Consider the following 14,027-nt stretch of genomic DNA (forward strand, 5'->3'; position numbering starts at 1 on the left):
TATTGAGTGATATTAATATGAATATATTTCAACATGTGTCTAAAACACAAATCCAACATAAGAATGTAAAACCAGGGGCCAAATTTTATACATGACTCAGAGCTGACAGGGCTTTCAAATGCCATTGTATTCAGAGATTCCTGCAGACAATCCCATCTACAACGGGTTGTTGAATCTATCTATAAACAAATAGTTTACTGTTAAAGAAGGTAATCACCAGATCTAAGGTTACTTTAATTTGCTAATAAGGATTTTTGTTTGAAATTCCCATTCACAACGTAAGCAGTCAGAGACCTCTGATTTAACAGAGCTGTTTGTCAGAACACTAAGGTGATCCTGTAGGTTTCCTATAGTACAACATCTATTTATCAGGTAAGTTACAGCACAGGAGAGTGCATGTAATGACCACTGCAGCAGCAGCAGCAAACTCCCTGCACCTCTGGGCAATCACTCTACTTCAGAGTAAAGAACACAATGAAAAACATTCTCACAAGACTCCATCAGTGCTGCTTTCCTGGGGCATGAACAGTACAGGGACTGGAGTTGAGTTTAATTCAAAAAGGCTTTGATCAGCAAATGCACACCTTCTGTATCACTGTTATGCTAGCTCTAAGGGCTTTGTCATGGAGCACTGTTTGTCGTCTTAGTGCCTTCTCAAATAGAAGCAGGTTCTGTTGATCACATTTAGTGTGTTCCTTAACTTTAACTTTATGTTGTTTTTAAGATTATTTTGAAAGCCGCGCACGTTAGAAATTAGAGCTAGGACCCCATGTCCGTCCACCCAACTGCTTGTGGATATCTAGGCCCAAGGCCAAAAAGTACAATTTGGCTGTTAGTACTGAAACCATATAACCAACCACCATATACATTCATTTTGTGAATGTGTGAGAGAGAAACCTTGGCCCCACATTCAGAAAAGGTTCCGAAATGTGTTTTGAAAGCAGAGCTTTTAAAGGCATGTAACAAACATCAGAACTGACTTCTCAGCTTTTCCCAAGCATCAATCCAAAACAGTGGCCTCAACATGCCTGTTAGTTCCTCGGGAATCCCACATTTTTCCTGTGTTGGCACCACATGTGAAAAAAAGAATCCGAGCTAATATACAAAAGTGTTTTTAACAGGTCTCTAACCAGCCAAGATCTCAACCCTGGGCATAAGAGATCAGTGTTTTAACATGAGACCACCAGCATGCCATGCCACTGGCTGTTTCAAATGATGGTCATTGAGCACTAGGAATTCTCCTAGTATATCACTGGTATTTTAAAAACACCTGCACTAACTTTTCATTGAACCATTGTAAGAGCTAGCACTGTTCAGGCTCAACATTTTTCATCCCTCATTTTGTTTTCAACAGGATCCTAAAATCTGCTGTAGACTTGGTTTCTGAAAAATCTGTTCTACTTTACCTTATCTACATTTTATTAGACATCCAAGGTGTATAGCTGCTTTCCAATTTAAAGCCATCCATGTAGCAGCACTAAGAATGTAACTAACACACAGCCTGGAAGAAGAGAATTGCCAGGAGTCTGTTTGTCAAGTAATGAGAAGGTTCCTAATAATGGCACCATAAACACATCCTCTAGCTATGTGGCAGTTACACAGCTGTTGATTAGCAGAGGGATGACTAAAACCTCAGCTCTGATTCTAATTTTAAACCCTGTGTCTCTATTGACTGATGCTTGTTCTCACTGCCAAACCAAATACCCAGAGAGTGGCATTTCACGGGTCAGCTGGGTGGATTTATATTGGGTATTTGGAAATTTTCAGTCCCTTGTGCCTTTTCCAAATAAAAACCATATCATTGTGACTAGGAAATACTGTAAGGATCCCTGTTCTCAGGCTTTTCTAGCCAAGACAGCAATGATGAAATGCAGACAGGCTGATGTGATTGAAGAAAACTGCTTAATTCTGGGGTTGTTACTCAACAACTGTGATTCTTTGAGGGGCCTTGGCGTTTGATCCATGGCAAGTTATTTAAAGGAAACCTCCACTAAAAGAGAAATGCAATTGTACAAAAAACCTACATTGATCATTTAATCTGTTTATTGTTTTACTTTTAAAAATGTATAATTTATTAATCTACACTCATTACCTCCAAAAAGTTGATTTTGCACATTTTATTTCAGCTGCATGTTTGTTGCCCTCTGTTGAAATGAAATGCCCAATGAAAGAAATCCCATGCTGTGCAGTCTAGCTGTTTGTCCCGTTGCAGCACAAAAGAGGATTTCTAAAAGTTTGATAAACTACACCGATGTAGTTCATTTCAATTAAAAATGCATTCAATCTCATTACCCTATAATTGGACGTATGCCCCGAGCAATTCCTCCTCAGCTGATCCTGCAGCGCTCTTTTCTGCTATGAAATCTAGTTTTCTTTCCCCTGGAGATACTACCTGAAGTCACAAAAACACAGCCAAATCTCCAACGAGGAAAGTACCATTGTTATTACCTGTACTTCTAAGATGGTCTTCACTGTAGTATCTGGGCACCATTTATTTAAGTTAGCTAAGTTATAGAAGAGAAAATCAGGAAACCGTAATCTCCTGCCCGCTTCTCCTCACATATCATTCACTGCCTCTGTGAGCAGATAGAGCCAAGGCATAACCTGCCAGGAGACCAGTTGCCTTGGTGATCTTTGAGTGAACTAGTCTCTCAGTAGACACACACACAAAATTTGCTGGAATATTAGGCCTCAAACCAGCAAAGCACTTGATCAGATTATTACATTTAGGTATGTGAGTGGTCCCATTGACTTCCAGTATTTCCATTGGTTTCAATGGGACAGCTCACCGGCCTAGAGTTACAGGCTTGCTTAATGCTTTGGTGAATGAGGGGGGAGGCACTTGGGTATTTTGTAACAGTTAAATCATTGTTAAAGCAGCTTGGAAATTTCCATGCAGACTCTTCACTGGGCTCTCAGGTTACTAGTGTCACAAATTATTTTGCTTTTAGCACCCTTGGCAGCAGGCTCAGAAATGTCAACGCTATAAAAGATTAGAAAGAAAAAATAAACACATGTCACTGTTTGCTCCTGGTGGCAGAGTCCTCTTCCTGTGCATTTACACACTGATGCTGAACGCCTGTCGCTGGACAATCAATAAATAGCTGTGGCTGGCTCGAACCTAACCTGTTCTACGCTTGTCCACAAGCATATGTTCACTTTAAGGGCAGGGATGGCCTTTCTCAAACCGAACGGGTTGAAATGGCCTTGTTGCCGTAATTACGTAATTGAAACTGTCCAGGATTGCTGCAATACGCTGGCCAACTTTCCCTCTCCATTATACCACTGCAACCCCATTGATCAAATTCTGCTGTTACTTACACCCTGGTCAGAGCCACTGAACTGGCCCATAGGGTGCAGGCTGAAATGGAAGCTGTTATCAAGGATGCACATGAAATGAAGCCTGATAAACTGTCTGGCAGAACTCGAGAGAGCTGTGCTACTGGGGATAAGCAGGAGTGTTATCTAACTGTTACAGTGATATCTGCTCTCAGTAATCCAACTGAGCTACATGGCAATTGCTTTATTTAAAAGGGCACTGTCAAATCTAGCCATAAATTACACTTAAAATAAGCGTATAGACTAATTGTAAGGTTTCTGTGAAATTTAATTCCCCCCCCCATGCATCTTTTTAACAAACAAACCTTGTCCAGCAGTTCCCAAACTTTTCAGCACTGTGCTAGTGCATGAGAATCCGAAAATGAAACAGTTCCATATTTGTCAGTTTCCAGGCTGAGTCATCCCAGGGGCCAGAAATAGGAAAAGGAATGAATCAAGTAAAGGGTGACAAGTAAATCAGCTGGTGTAAATCAGTGTAGCTGCTTTGACTTCAGTGGAGCTATTCTGACTTACACCAGCTGAGGATCTGGCCCAGAGCCACAATCCCACATTAGGGATATCTGCCAAAGGAGATGACACAGTACAGCATTCCAGCCTATGCCAATATATTGGCTTCCCTCTTACAATACTAGCAGATGTTTACCTCTGCAATGGTACTGAACCTATACAGGTTTCAGAGGGGTAGCCATGTTAGTCTGCATCAGCAAAAACCACGAGAAGTCCTTGTGGCACCTTAGAGACAAACAAATTTTTAGTCTCTAAGGTACCCCAAGGACTCCTCGTTGTTTTTGCTGAACCTATACAGGGATTTGTTGTTCCCTAGCCATGTTCTAAGTAATACGTCCGTTTTTCACTTTTCTGTCCTAATGTATTACACCAATATAGATCTAGTTCCAGAGTTCACTGGTGTGATGAATTGGTGTAGCAGGTACCTGAGGAATTGTTTGAGAAGTCACTTGTCAGCTTTCAGCAGCTAAACACTCCAGAAACACCATATATGTGTCTCTAAAGTGTTGCCAGTGTACTCAGGAAAGATAATAGATTTACACAGCTGGTCAGTTGCAGTTTTGGCATCCCTGTGACTAAAGGCCTTGCTGATGTAAAGGTATGGTGATACTCCTCTTGAAGATAGTTAGTTAATTTTCCTGAAATGTTCTAGTATCCAATAGGTGTTTCTAATTGCAAGGCTGGCAAATTTCATGCTTTCCAAGACGGGATTATTAAAATGGCACAGCACACTCATTTGACACTGAAATACTGGTGGTGGTAGACTTGCTTGGCTATCTAATTGAATCGAGAGAGTTAGCAGCAAATTTCGGAGAAGTCATTTAACAGAATGTATTACACTGCATGTAATTTTAACAGTCTTTAATTTACTGTGATGATTTGTGTTCAGAGGTTTGAATATTTACACTGGACCATGGGCTATGCATAATACATGTGTTTGCACATGACAGTGTGCAATAGATCTGGCAGGCAAAGTATTCTGTCTGAGTGTCTCTATTTAACCATTTCAAGTTCAGCCCTGGAAGTTGGTTCCCCTTGGCTGAAAGCTCTGAGATAAAGACCAGAAAACACTTCAAAAGTGCCTACGTCCATTTTCAAAAGTGACCTAGGTATTTAGGAGCCCAAGTCTCATTTAAAGTCAATGGAACTTGGACTGTCAAGAGCTTCAATCAGTTCTGAAAATGGGTCTTCGGTAGAGCTGGTTGCAAAGTTTTCAACAAAACTTCTTCCTACTGGAAAAGCTGTTTTGTCTAAACCAGTGGTTCTCAAACTGGGGCTGCCGCTTGTTCAGGGAAAGCCCCTGGCGGGCTGGGACGATTTGTTTACCTGCCGGGTCCGCAGGTCCGGCCGATCGCAGCTCCCACTGGCCATGGTTCGCCACTCCAGGCCAATGGGGACTGCAGGAAGCGGCGCAGGCCGAGGGACGTACTGACCACCCTTCCTGCAGCCCCCAATGGCCTGGAGTGGCGAACCATGGCCAGTGGGAGCCGCAATTGGCTGAACCTGTGGACCCGGCAGGTAAACAAACCAGCCTGGCCCGCCAGGGGCTTTCCCTACGCAAGCGGTAGCCCAAGTTTGAGAACCACTGGTCTAAACCGAACTGTTTAGTGGAAATGCCTTGGTTTCCACCCAAACCTCATCAGGAAGATCTGGCTGGAGATGGCAACCCCAGAATAATCAGTAGCCCAGAGGTTAGGGTGCTCACCTGGGATGTGGGAGAGCCACGTTCAAGTACCTGCTCTGAATCTGGCAAAACAGAGACTTGAGCCTGAGTCTCCCATTCCATGCTCCAGCGTTCATTTCAGTGTCTCCTGTTTGAGCTGTTCCACTTTGTATAGACACATGAGTATTCATTGGACCAGGGAGAGGGGGTACCAGGCAGAGCAGTGAATTGACTTTGGATCTCCCACATCCCATGGGAGTTTTCTAATCCTCTGCTAGTTCTGGAGATCTCTTGCTCTCTCCCACTGTTCACAAAGAACTTGGAAAGGTCTCAAGTTTGTTCCACATCAGAACAAAAGCCATTTCTGAAACCTCAATGTTTTCCATGAAATGGAAATATTGTTTTCCACCCAGCCCTGGTTTTAGGCTCCTAAGTCATTTAGTTATTTCTGAAAATTTTACCTCAGATCTTCAACTGGGGTAAATCAGCACAGCTCTGTGAGAGACAATAGGGCTGCAGTGTGAACTACATGTGAACTGCAGGGTTTTCAATGGAGCTACACTGATTAACACCAGCTGGTTTGTTTCAATTTCAAGTAAAGCTCTTGTCATCAGTTGGAAAAAGGGTCAGGTCAGACCTAAAACAACTCAGCCTGTCCAGTAAACAACTAGCAGCATCTCTGATAGTCTGGAAAAATATTTTTTTTTCACTTCAGGGGATACATTTTAGTCCATCAACCTCGCTGTTTGTGTAACTGCGCACAAAAGTGAATGAGCCCAGATGGGGCTTAAACATCTGATGTCCCCCCCATTCCCGTCTCTTCGTCTTCTCAAGCTATTTGTCTTTTATTATAATATTATCACTTGCTCGACATGCAGATTACAGCAGAGTGTAATTAGCATTTCATATGAAATGGCAAATTCTTTTTAAATCTTAAAAGCTTACACTATCACTTAGTATGTAAATTAGTTGGGACAAGGACCATCTTTATGCTCAATGTGTTTGTACAGCTCCTGATACAATAGGGCCCTGGTCTCTGACTGAGGATCCACAGTAAAATAATAATAATTAATAGCATTATTATTATTTATTATTATCTCTAAGTGGCTGGAAAACCAAATCTGAATGCAGCTCCATTTTTGTACATGCAGATTAAGGACGTTGTGGGCTACAACACCCTGGGACACTGCTTCTTTACTGAGGATGGGCCAGAGGAACGCAACACATTTGATCACTGCCTTGGACTGCTTGTTAAACCTAGCACTCTCCTGCCATCTGACCGAGACAGTAAAATGTGCAAGACGATTACAGAAGGGGCATACCCAGGGTACATCCCCAAACCCAGGCAGGATTGCAAGTAAGTGGAAATCTTTTTTGTTTGTTTGTTTTTTCCCTCGCCTTGTAGGATTTGACTTTTTTTATCCATGAAACACAGGATTGGGTGTATATAGTTAAGTACTCTGCTTTCAGCAATATGGGTCGTGTGCTCCAAAAGATAGGGTGGCTGTCTCTGCAGGATGTTTCCTTGCTATTTATACATTTACACATGCAGGGTATAATTTTGCTTAGTATTTTTAGTGTAAGGTCAACTAAAGTGCTTGTTATCGCAGATATTCTTGCATGCATCCCTTTCAAAGTGCAATATGAAGACAAATGGCCCTGATTCTGCATTGCCTTGCATCTCATTTACATCCCCATTATGTGGGTATAAAATGCTATTAAATTCAGAAAGGGACAGACTCTGCCACCTTTATTCATACCGAGTTGTACTTTATTCTGCAACTAGTCCCATTGATTACAGTGGAATTCCTTGTGGAGTAAGAATATTACTCAGTGTAAGGAAGGGTGGAAGAATCTGTCCCAACAGTCATATTTTGCATCCACTTGGCATATACTGTACAGGGAGTAAACTCAAACCAAAGAGTTGAATTCAATGTAGTTCAGCAAGACCTTGGAACGTGGCTATGGAATTTCAAAGGTTGCCTAAGCATAGAGTCCCTACTACTAATCACTATATAAGTGAGTGCATGAAAGTTCTTAAAGCTCGTTTCTATTTGAGGCAAACTCCAAGCCCAGCCTGGCAAACCGCTGAGTGCCTCCTAGAAGGTGTTAAGCAACCTCATCTCCCATCTTGCAAGATCCAATCTTCTAATATGTCTATTCACAAAACCTCAACAGGGCTGATTTATGGGACAGATCTCGGTAGTGGTTGAAATGAAAAGCATTTTAGCCAGAGTTCTTTTTGCACTTTATCCCATTACTCTGTAAAGACCGACTTAGATGAAGTATAGGAGAAACATGGCCAGAATGGCTGCCCTCTCCGTCTAAGAACCCCCACAATCAATGCACGCATTCTGGAGCTAGGGTTTCACTGGTAACTATGGCTAGCTAACAGCAAGTTTTAGGCTTTGTGACATCAGAGGGCTAACTCTTTTTTTCCCCAGCTTCTTATTGAATTTTTAAAATAAAATTATGGGGCCAGATTCTGTCCATTTTTACACATGTTGCTTTGTACCTTACTCTGTGAATAGTCCTCTTGATTTCGGTGGGAGTATTCAGTCTAAGGATGGTTATGAGAATCTGGCCATGGACTGAGAAGCCAGTGGGGGATGGTAGTGAACCACAATAGCATGTGGAAAGAGCAGATGCTAGGGGATTGCTATGAAAAGCCCATAGAAACTCTTTGTCAAAACCCTGGCTAAACCAGTCTCCAGGGAACCTGGAACCCCATTGTAGGGCTTTTCTTGTCTATGACTTGTGCAATGACACATTTACCTTATCGTGAAATATAATTGACAGCTAACAGCTTCATACCAGGGTTGGGATTTCAGTAAAAATGCCTCATTTAATTCCTGAGGTCTTTAAAGATAAGGCCATTTTGCTGCATCTGCAGATGATGGTGACAGCTGTGATATGATGAGAGAGAAAGAAGCCCCAGTTGCTACACCCTCTAGGCAGTAGCTTATCTGCTTTATGATCTGACCTGCCTGTACTGTATGCAATGGAATGCTAACTCCTCTGTGTGTGCTTCGGGGGTCATTTTCATGCTCTTCTTTGTTCCTGATCTGCAGTGCTGTATCCACCTTCTGGATGGCCAATCCGCATAACAACCTTATAAACTGTGCAGCTGCAGGATCCGAAGTGAGTACAAAAGTTTCTTATTTGGGAAAATTCAGAACAACTGCAAAAGCCCTGCAACTTTTGGGTCTCACTGTTTCCACTGCTCAGGCATTTCTAAAAGCCATATATTGATGCAGCTAGTGCTACAAATGCAATCTCCTTTGCCTTCACCTGCCCATTTCTGGTCATTTGCTGAAGTTAGGGATTGCAGATCTGGATTGCTTTTAACAAAATTCCCAAACCGGAGCCTGTATAAATTAAAGACCCAACCCTCCTACTCCCATTAAGTCAATGGCAAAGCTCCTATTGACCACAATGGGAACAGGCTCAGTCCTAAACCAGTACATGAATGGTATGTAGGGCTGTGACATTTAAATCCATGCTAATGCTAATTCTGCAGAAACTCTAACTCAGCTCAATTGTCTTTGTTTGTTTATTTTTAATTGAAAAAATAAACAAACTAAAGTATTTGGCCCAAAGTTTCCAAACCTCCATGCTTAAATGTAGGCACCTAGATCAATTTTGGGTACCTAAATAAGTGGCCTGATTTTTCAAAGGGCTGAGCACCTAGGGTGACCAGATGTCCCGATTTTATAGGGACAGTCCCGATTTTTGGGTCTTTTTCTTATATAGGCTCCTATTACCCCCCACCCCTCTGTCCCAATTTTTCACATGTGCTGTCTGGTCACCCTATGAGCACCTGAAGCTCTCATTGACGTAAGTAGGGTTTGTGGGTGCTCGGCACCTCTGAAAATCAGGCCACTTTACATTTAGGTGCTTCAGTATGGATGCTGGAGGCTAATTTTAGGTGGCCTGAAAATGCTGGCCATAACTGCTTTCGTGTGTGTGTGGGGGGGGGGGGGGGGGCGGGGGGAGTGTCTTTTGCATGTAGTTACAGAGCAATACCACCTACTGTTATGTGTCCTGAAATCTGCTAGCTTTCACCTTGCACTATTTCCTGGTAAGCCCCTGTACTAATGTAAATCTGTAAAGTTCAAGTGAAGGCTCATGCTGTGTATTCCCTTTTGCAGGAAACAGGCTTTTGGTTTGTTTTTCACCATGTGCCTACGGGCCCCTCGGAAGGAATGTATTCTCCAGGCTACACTGAGCACATTCCAATGGGAAAATTCTATAACAATCGGGCACATTCCAACTACCGAGTGAGTCTGCACGCAATGAAAACTATCTTCATGTCTAAAAACACCACTCGATTTCTCCAGCTTTCTGAGCCTGCAAGCTATTAAGCCCTGTGATTTCTGATTCACTGCAAGCAATTGCAAACTCATTTTCAGCATTTGTATCTACAAACCAAGTGGCTTGTTTGCTGGTATAATAGAATTACAGACTCTGTTTACATTGGATTCACTTTACTATTCTTGGGCTAAAGGCTAAACTTTCTCATGGGACGTTGGGAGATAAGAGGGTCTTACTTTCACTCCTTTCCACCAGGTCATCTGTCTGCTTTTGCTCTTCTAAAATGGTGCCGCTAGCTGCATCTTTTGGCAGCTTGCCTGATTATAGATCATTGCTGCCAATGTTAGCCATTGATCAATAGCATCTGGTAGACAAAATAATATAAGCTCAGTCTAATCACTTCCTAAATCTCTTTACTTATTCAGCCCAGACATACTACCCTGGGAAACTGTACACTGACCTTCTGAGCCTTCATCTGTTACTTAATGTCTTTAGATTGCAGCACGTATTTAATTGGCTAATGAGATGGGTTGAACAGGTGCTGGAAAACCCAAGGGGCTTTTTAAGGGGCTGCAGTCAGAAGGTGGTAGAGTGGACAGTCCTCCTGTTTCTCATGCCACTTGCAGAAACAGTAACCTTGAAAGTGGTCCATGCTGAAATGATGCATTATAGGACACAGCGAGTGGCTGATGCTATGACACAATTCTCAGATGCACATCTTCTAGGAGCAGCACTTCTGGGCAGGATTTCACAGCCAGGTTGCTTGAGTATCAATGGGAATGGATTTTTACTTGGCCAGGGGCTGGTATTTCAATTCATCTTCAACTGGAGTGGTAACCATTCTAATAAAATACAAATAATTTTCTGGAGAGCCATGTTGTTAGCTAAAGATTCCCCAAAAGCATAAGGCACCTACCCAAGTCAGAGAGAGCTAGTGACTTTAAAAAGAGTGATGTTTTGCTTAAGTGATCAGGACAAATTTAACAAAAATTCTGGTCCTTCTCAGAAATCTTTGCCTTGTACTTTAAATGTTGCACCATCTTTCACTGGTGTTGGTCTAGGTGGTGTTTAAATGTAGAAGGCCAGATCCTCAACTGGTGTAAATCAGGATAATGCCTTTGACTTAAAAAATAAAAAGCCTTGGTGTTTTACACCAGCTTGAAGATTTGGCCCAGAAACTTAAAATGACATCATAATTTTACAGTGTATAAATACATCACAAAGTTCCTTTTCCTCCCCAGGCTGGCATGATCATTGATAATGGAGTCAAAACCACACCAGCATCTGCTAAGGACAAAAGACCTTTCCTGACACTGATTTCTGGGAGGTAATGCATTGTCCATGGTTTGATTTAGAAAGTTATGTGTATAACGCAGTTTGAGGGTTGGATCCTGCTCCCCCTGAAGTCAATGGGGAATTTCTTCATTGTTGTCAGTAGGTGTTGTATAATTTTCCTAATGAGCAAAAGGCTTCGCTTTCTCCTTGCCGTCGATGGGGTGTGGCCTACCTGTACCATTTCAGTCTGACACTCTCCATGAATCTCATTGGTGGGTTTGGTACTTCCCACACAGACAGGTACAACCACAGTAGTTGATTTTACAAGATAGCTGGTGAGGAGTGTAAGCTCAGTCCAATAGGGTGATTGTTCTAAAACCCCTGACAATACCTCAGAATTCTACCGGGAACTGTTCTACACTAGAAAGTTACGTCAACCGAATTACGTCGCTCAGGGATGTGAAAAAGTCATGGCCCTTGAGAGAGAGAGAGAGAGAGAGAGAGAGAGTTAAGCTCACCTAAACCCCAGTGTATACAGTGCTAGGTCTACAGAATAATTCTTGGTCAACCTAACTACTGCCTCTCAGAGAGGTGGATTTACTATAGCGACAGAAGAACCCCTTCCATTGCTGCAGTAAGCATCTACAGCAGAGAGTTTGATGTTGCCTCTTCATATACCAGAATATGTGCCTTGGAAAACTGGCTATGGCATATATGCACAGTAGCTGATTCCAAAAAGTTTGTGCCTTCCAATTTGAAGGCTGGAATGAGCCCTAAAAGCTTAGCAATTAAAGAGTGTTGCTGAATGACAGTCAGACTTCCTGGGGCAGATTCTGTGTTCCGTAGAACTGTTGTAAATTGAGAATAACTCCATAGACTTCATATTCTGCTTTCAGTTAGAGAAGTATAAATCCATGCTAACTCCCACTTCCAAGAGAGTTATTCCAGACATACACTGGTGTAAATGAGACAGAATCCATCCCAAAGAGAATGTTTGTTAGTGTCCAGTGAATTCACCAGGATCTGTGCTTTCACCGTGAATACCAAGTGACTTCATAATGATGAAGCTGGCAAAGTGATGTTCATTTGCTGGAATCTTATGATCATTATGCTCAATTTAGGTTGATGTGATGGCTTATTAAGTGAAATAAAATGCTGTTGAAAATCTGTTAATGATTTGACAGCCTGGCCTCACTCGACATTTCTGACCCATGAATTTTAATCTTGGTTCTGCCCATTGCTGGCACTGACGTGGATGCCAGTTTGTCAGGTTTTTCTAAACTGCATTGTATTTGACAGAAGACATTTAGGGCTTGTCTACATTACCCACTGGATCTACGGGCAGTGATCGATCCAGCGGGGGTCAATTTATCGTGTCTAGTCTAGACACGATAAATCGACCGCCGAGCACTCTCCTGTCAACTCCGGTACTCCACCAGGGCAAGAGGTGCAGGCAAAGTCGACGGGAGAGCGTAAGTTGATCTAAGTACGTCGACTTCAGCTACATTATTCACGTAGCTGAAGTTGTGTAACTTAAATAGATACCCACCCCCAGTGTAGACCAGGCCTTAGTAATGATAAGGATAGCTGCCCCCGAAGAGCAGGAATAAATGACACCCCAACATGCAGTGTAGTTGTAGCCGTGTCGGTCCCAGGATATTAGAGAGACAAGGTGGTTGAGGTAATATCTTTTATTGGACCAACTTCTGTTGGTGAGAGAGACGAGCTTTCCATTTATCTCTGCCTTTTTCCTTCATGACTCACCAGACCATCATTTCATCATATGTGAGAGCCTGCGAGCTAATAAATCTCATTATTAGTGGCCTGGGTGACATAAGGTAGGGGCAGCAAAGAAGATGTCATCATGGTCTCCTCAAAATGCTTTCACTTTTATACCATCTTTGCTTTTCCACACAATGCGCAGTTAGCCTGTGGAACTCACTGCCACAATATATCCATGTGGCCAAGAGTTGAGCAGGATTAAAAGAAAAGAATTGGACATTTGTATAGATAGTAAGAATCCTAGTAGGGAGGATTTTAAATAACCCCAAGAGTTTTAGAAAGGATACAGTGTCATGCTTCGGGACATAAACTAACATTTAACTAAAGGAAGAAACTGGGGGGAGGGATAGCTCAGTGGTTTGAGCATTGGCCTGCTAAACCCAGGGTTGTGAGTTCAATCCTTGAGGGGGCCACTTGGGGATCTAGGGCAAAATCAGTACTTGGTCCTGCTAGTGAAGGCAGGGGGCTGGACTCAATGACCTTTCAAGGTCCCTTCCAGTTCTAGGAGATGGGATATCTCCATTAATTTTTTTTTTTTTTTTTTCCTGGGACGGGTTATTTCACGACTGACTATTGGAGCTTTTCTCGCCAATTCCTGGTAGCTGGTACTGGCCACTGTCAGAGAGAGGCTACCGGACTGGATGGTCCATAGGTCTGATCCAGCCTGGCAATTCCTGTGTTTAGCAGAAATAATCCCACCAAATGTTTAACAAGTCAATACAGCCGTCGAATCTCACTGGGGTAGACTGCCTTCCACTGACAACAGTTTCTGCTCTTCTTGTGTTTACAGATATAGTCCACACAAAGATGCTGACCCTTTGAAGCCTAGGGAACCTGCGATAATTGAGCACTTTATTGCGTACAAGAACCAGGAACATGGGGCCTGGCTGAGGGGTGGAGACGTATGGCTGGATGACTGCCAGTGAGTTTTGCCTTATTTCAACCCTAGGAGTTCAACTCCGTGTTTATGGCAAGCATAGTTGTGGTTAGACTATTTATATCGCTTTGCACCTTGCATATGGTCATGATTAAAATAAAAATGAAACATTCAGAAAACACAGGCATTATTTTACACAAACAAAACCTGTTTTGTCCGAAGTGAAGAGTCTGCTGAATTGTTTTTGAGTGTGATTTTGTACAGATTTTC

General features: G+C 42.5%; 1 protein-coding gene across 6 annotated transcripts in view; it reads left to right on the forward strand.

Annotated features, from left to right (window-relative positions):
* CEMIP (cell migration inducing hyaluronidase 1) overlaps positions 1-14,027 on the forward strand; it is a 147,868-nt gene that overhangs the window by 111,023 nt on the left and 22,818 nt on the right. For all 6 annotated transcript variants that reach the window (XM_042856672.2, XM_065559328.1, XM_065559329.1 and 3 more), the window contains exons 14-18: positions 6,661-6,866; positions 8,581-8,650; positions 9,661-9,789; positions 11,065-11,150; positions 13,671-13,802. In XM_042856672.2, the coding sequence (XP_042712606.2) occupies positions 6,661-6,866; positions 8,581-8,650; positions 9,661-9,789; positions 11,065-11,150; positions 13,671-13,802 (623 nt within the window). The remainder of the gene's footprint in view (positions 1-6,660; positions 6,867-8,580; positions 8,651-9,660; positions 9,790-11,064; positions 11,151-13,670; positions 13,803-14,027) is intronic.

The sequence above is a fragment of the Chrysemys picta genome, chromosome 10 (assembly GCF_011386835.1).
Source record: "Chrysemys picta bellii isolate R12L10 chromosome 10, ASM1138683v2, whole genome shotgun sequence".
Classification (NCBI taxonomy): domain Eukaryota; kingdom Metazoa; phylum Chordata; order Testudines; family Emydidae; genus Chrysemys; species Chrysemys picta.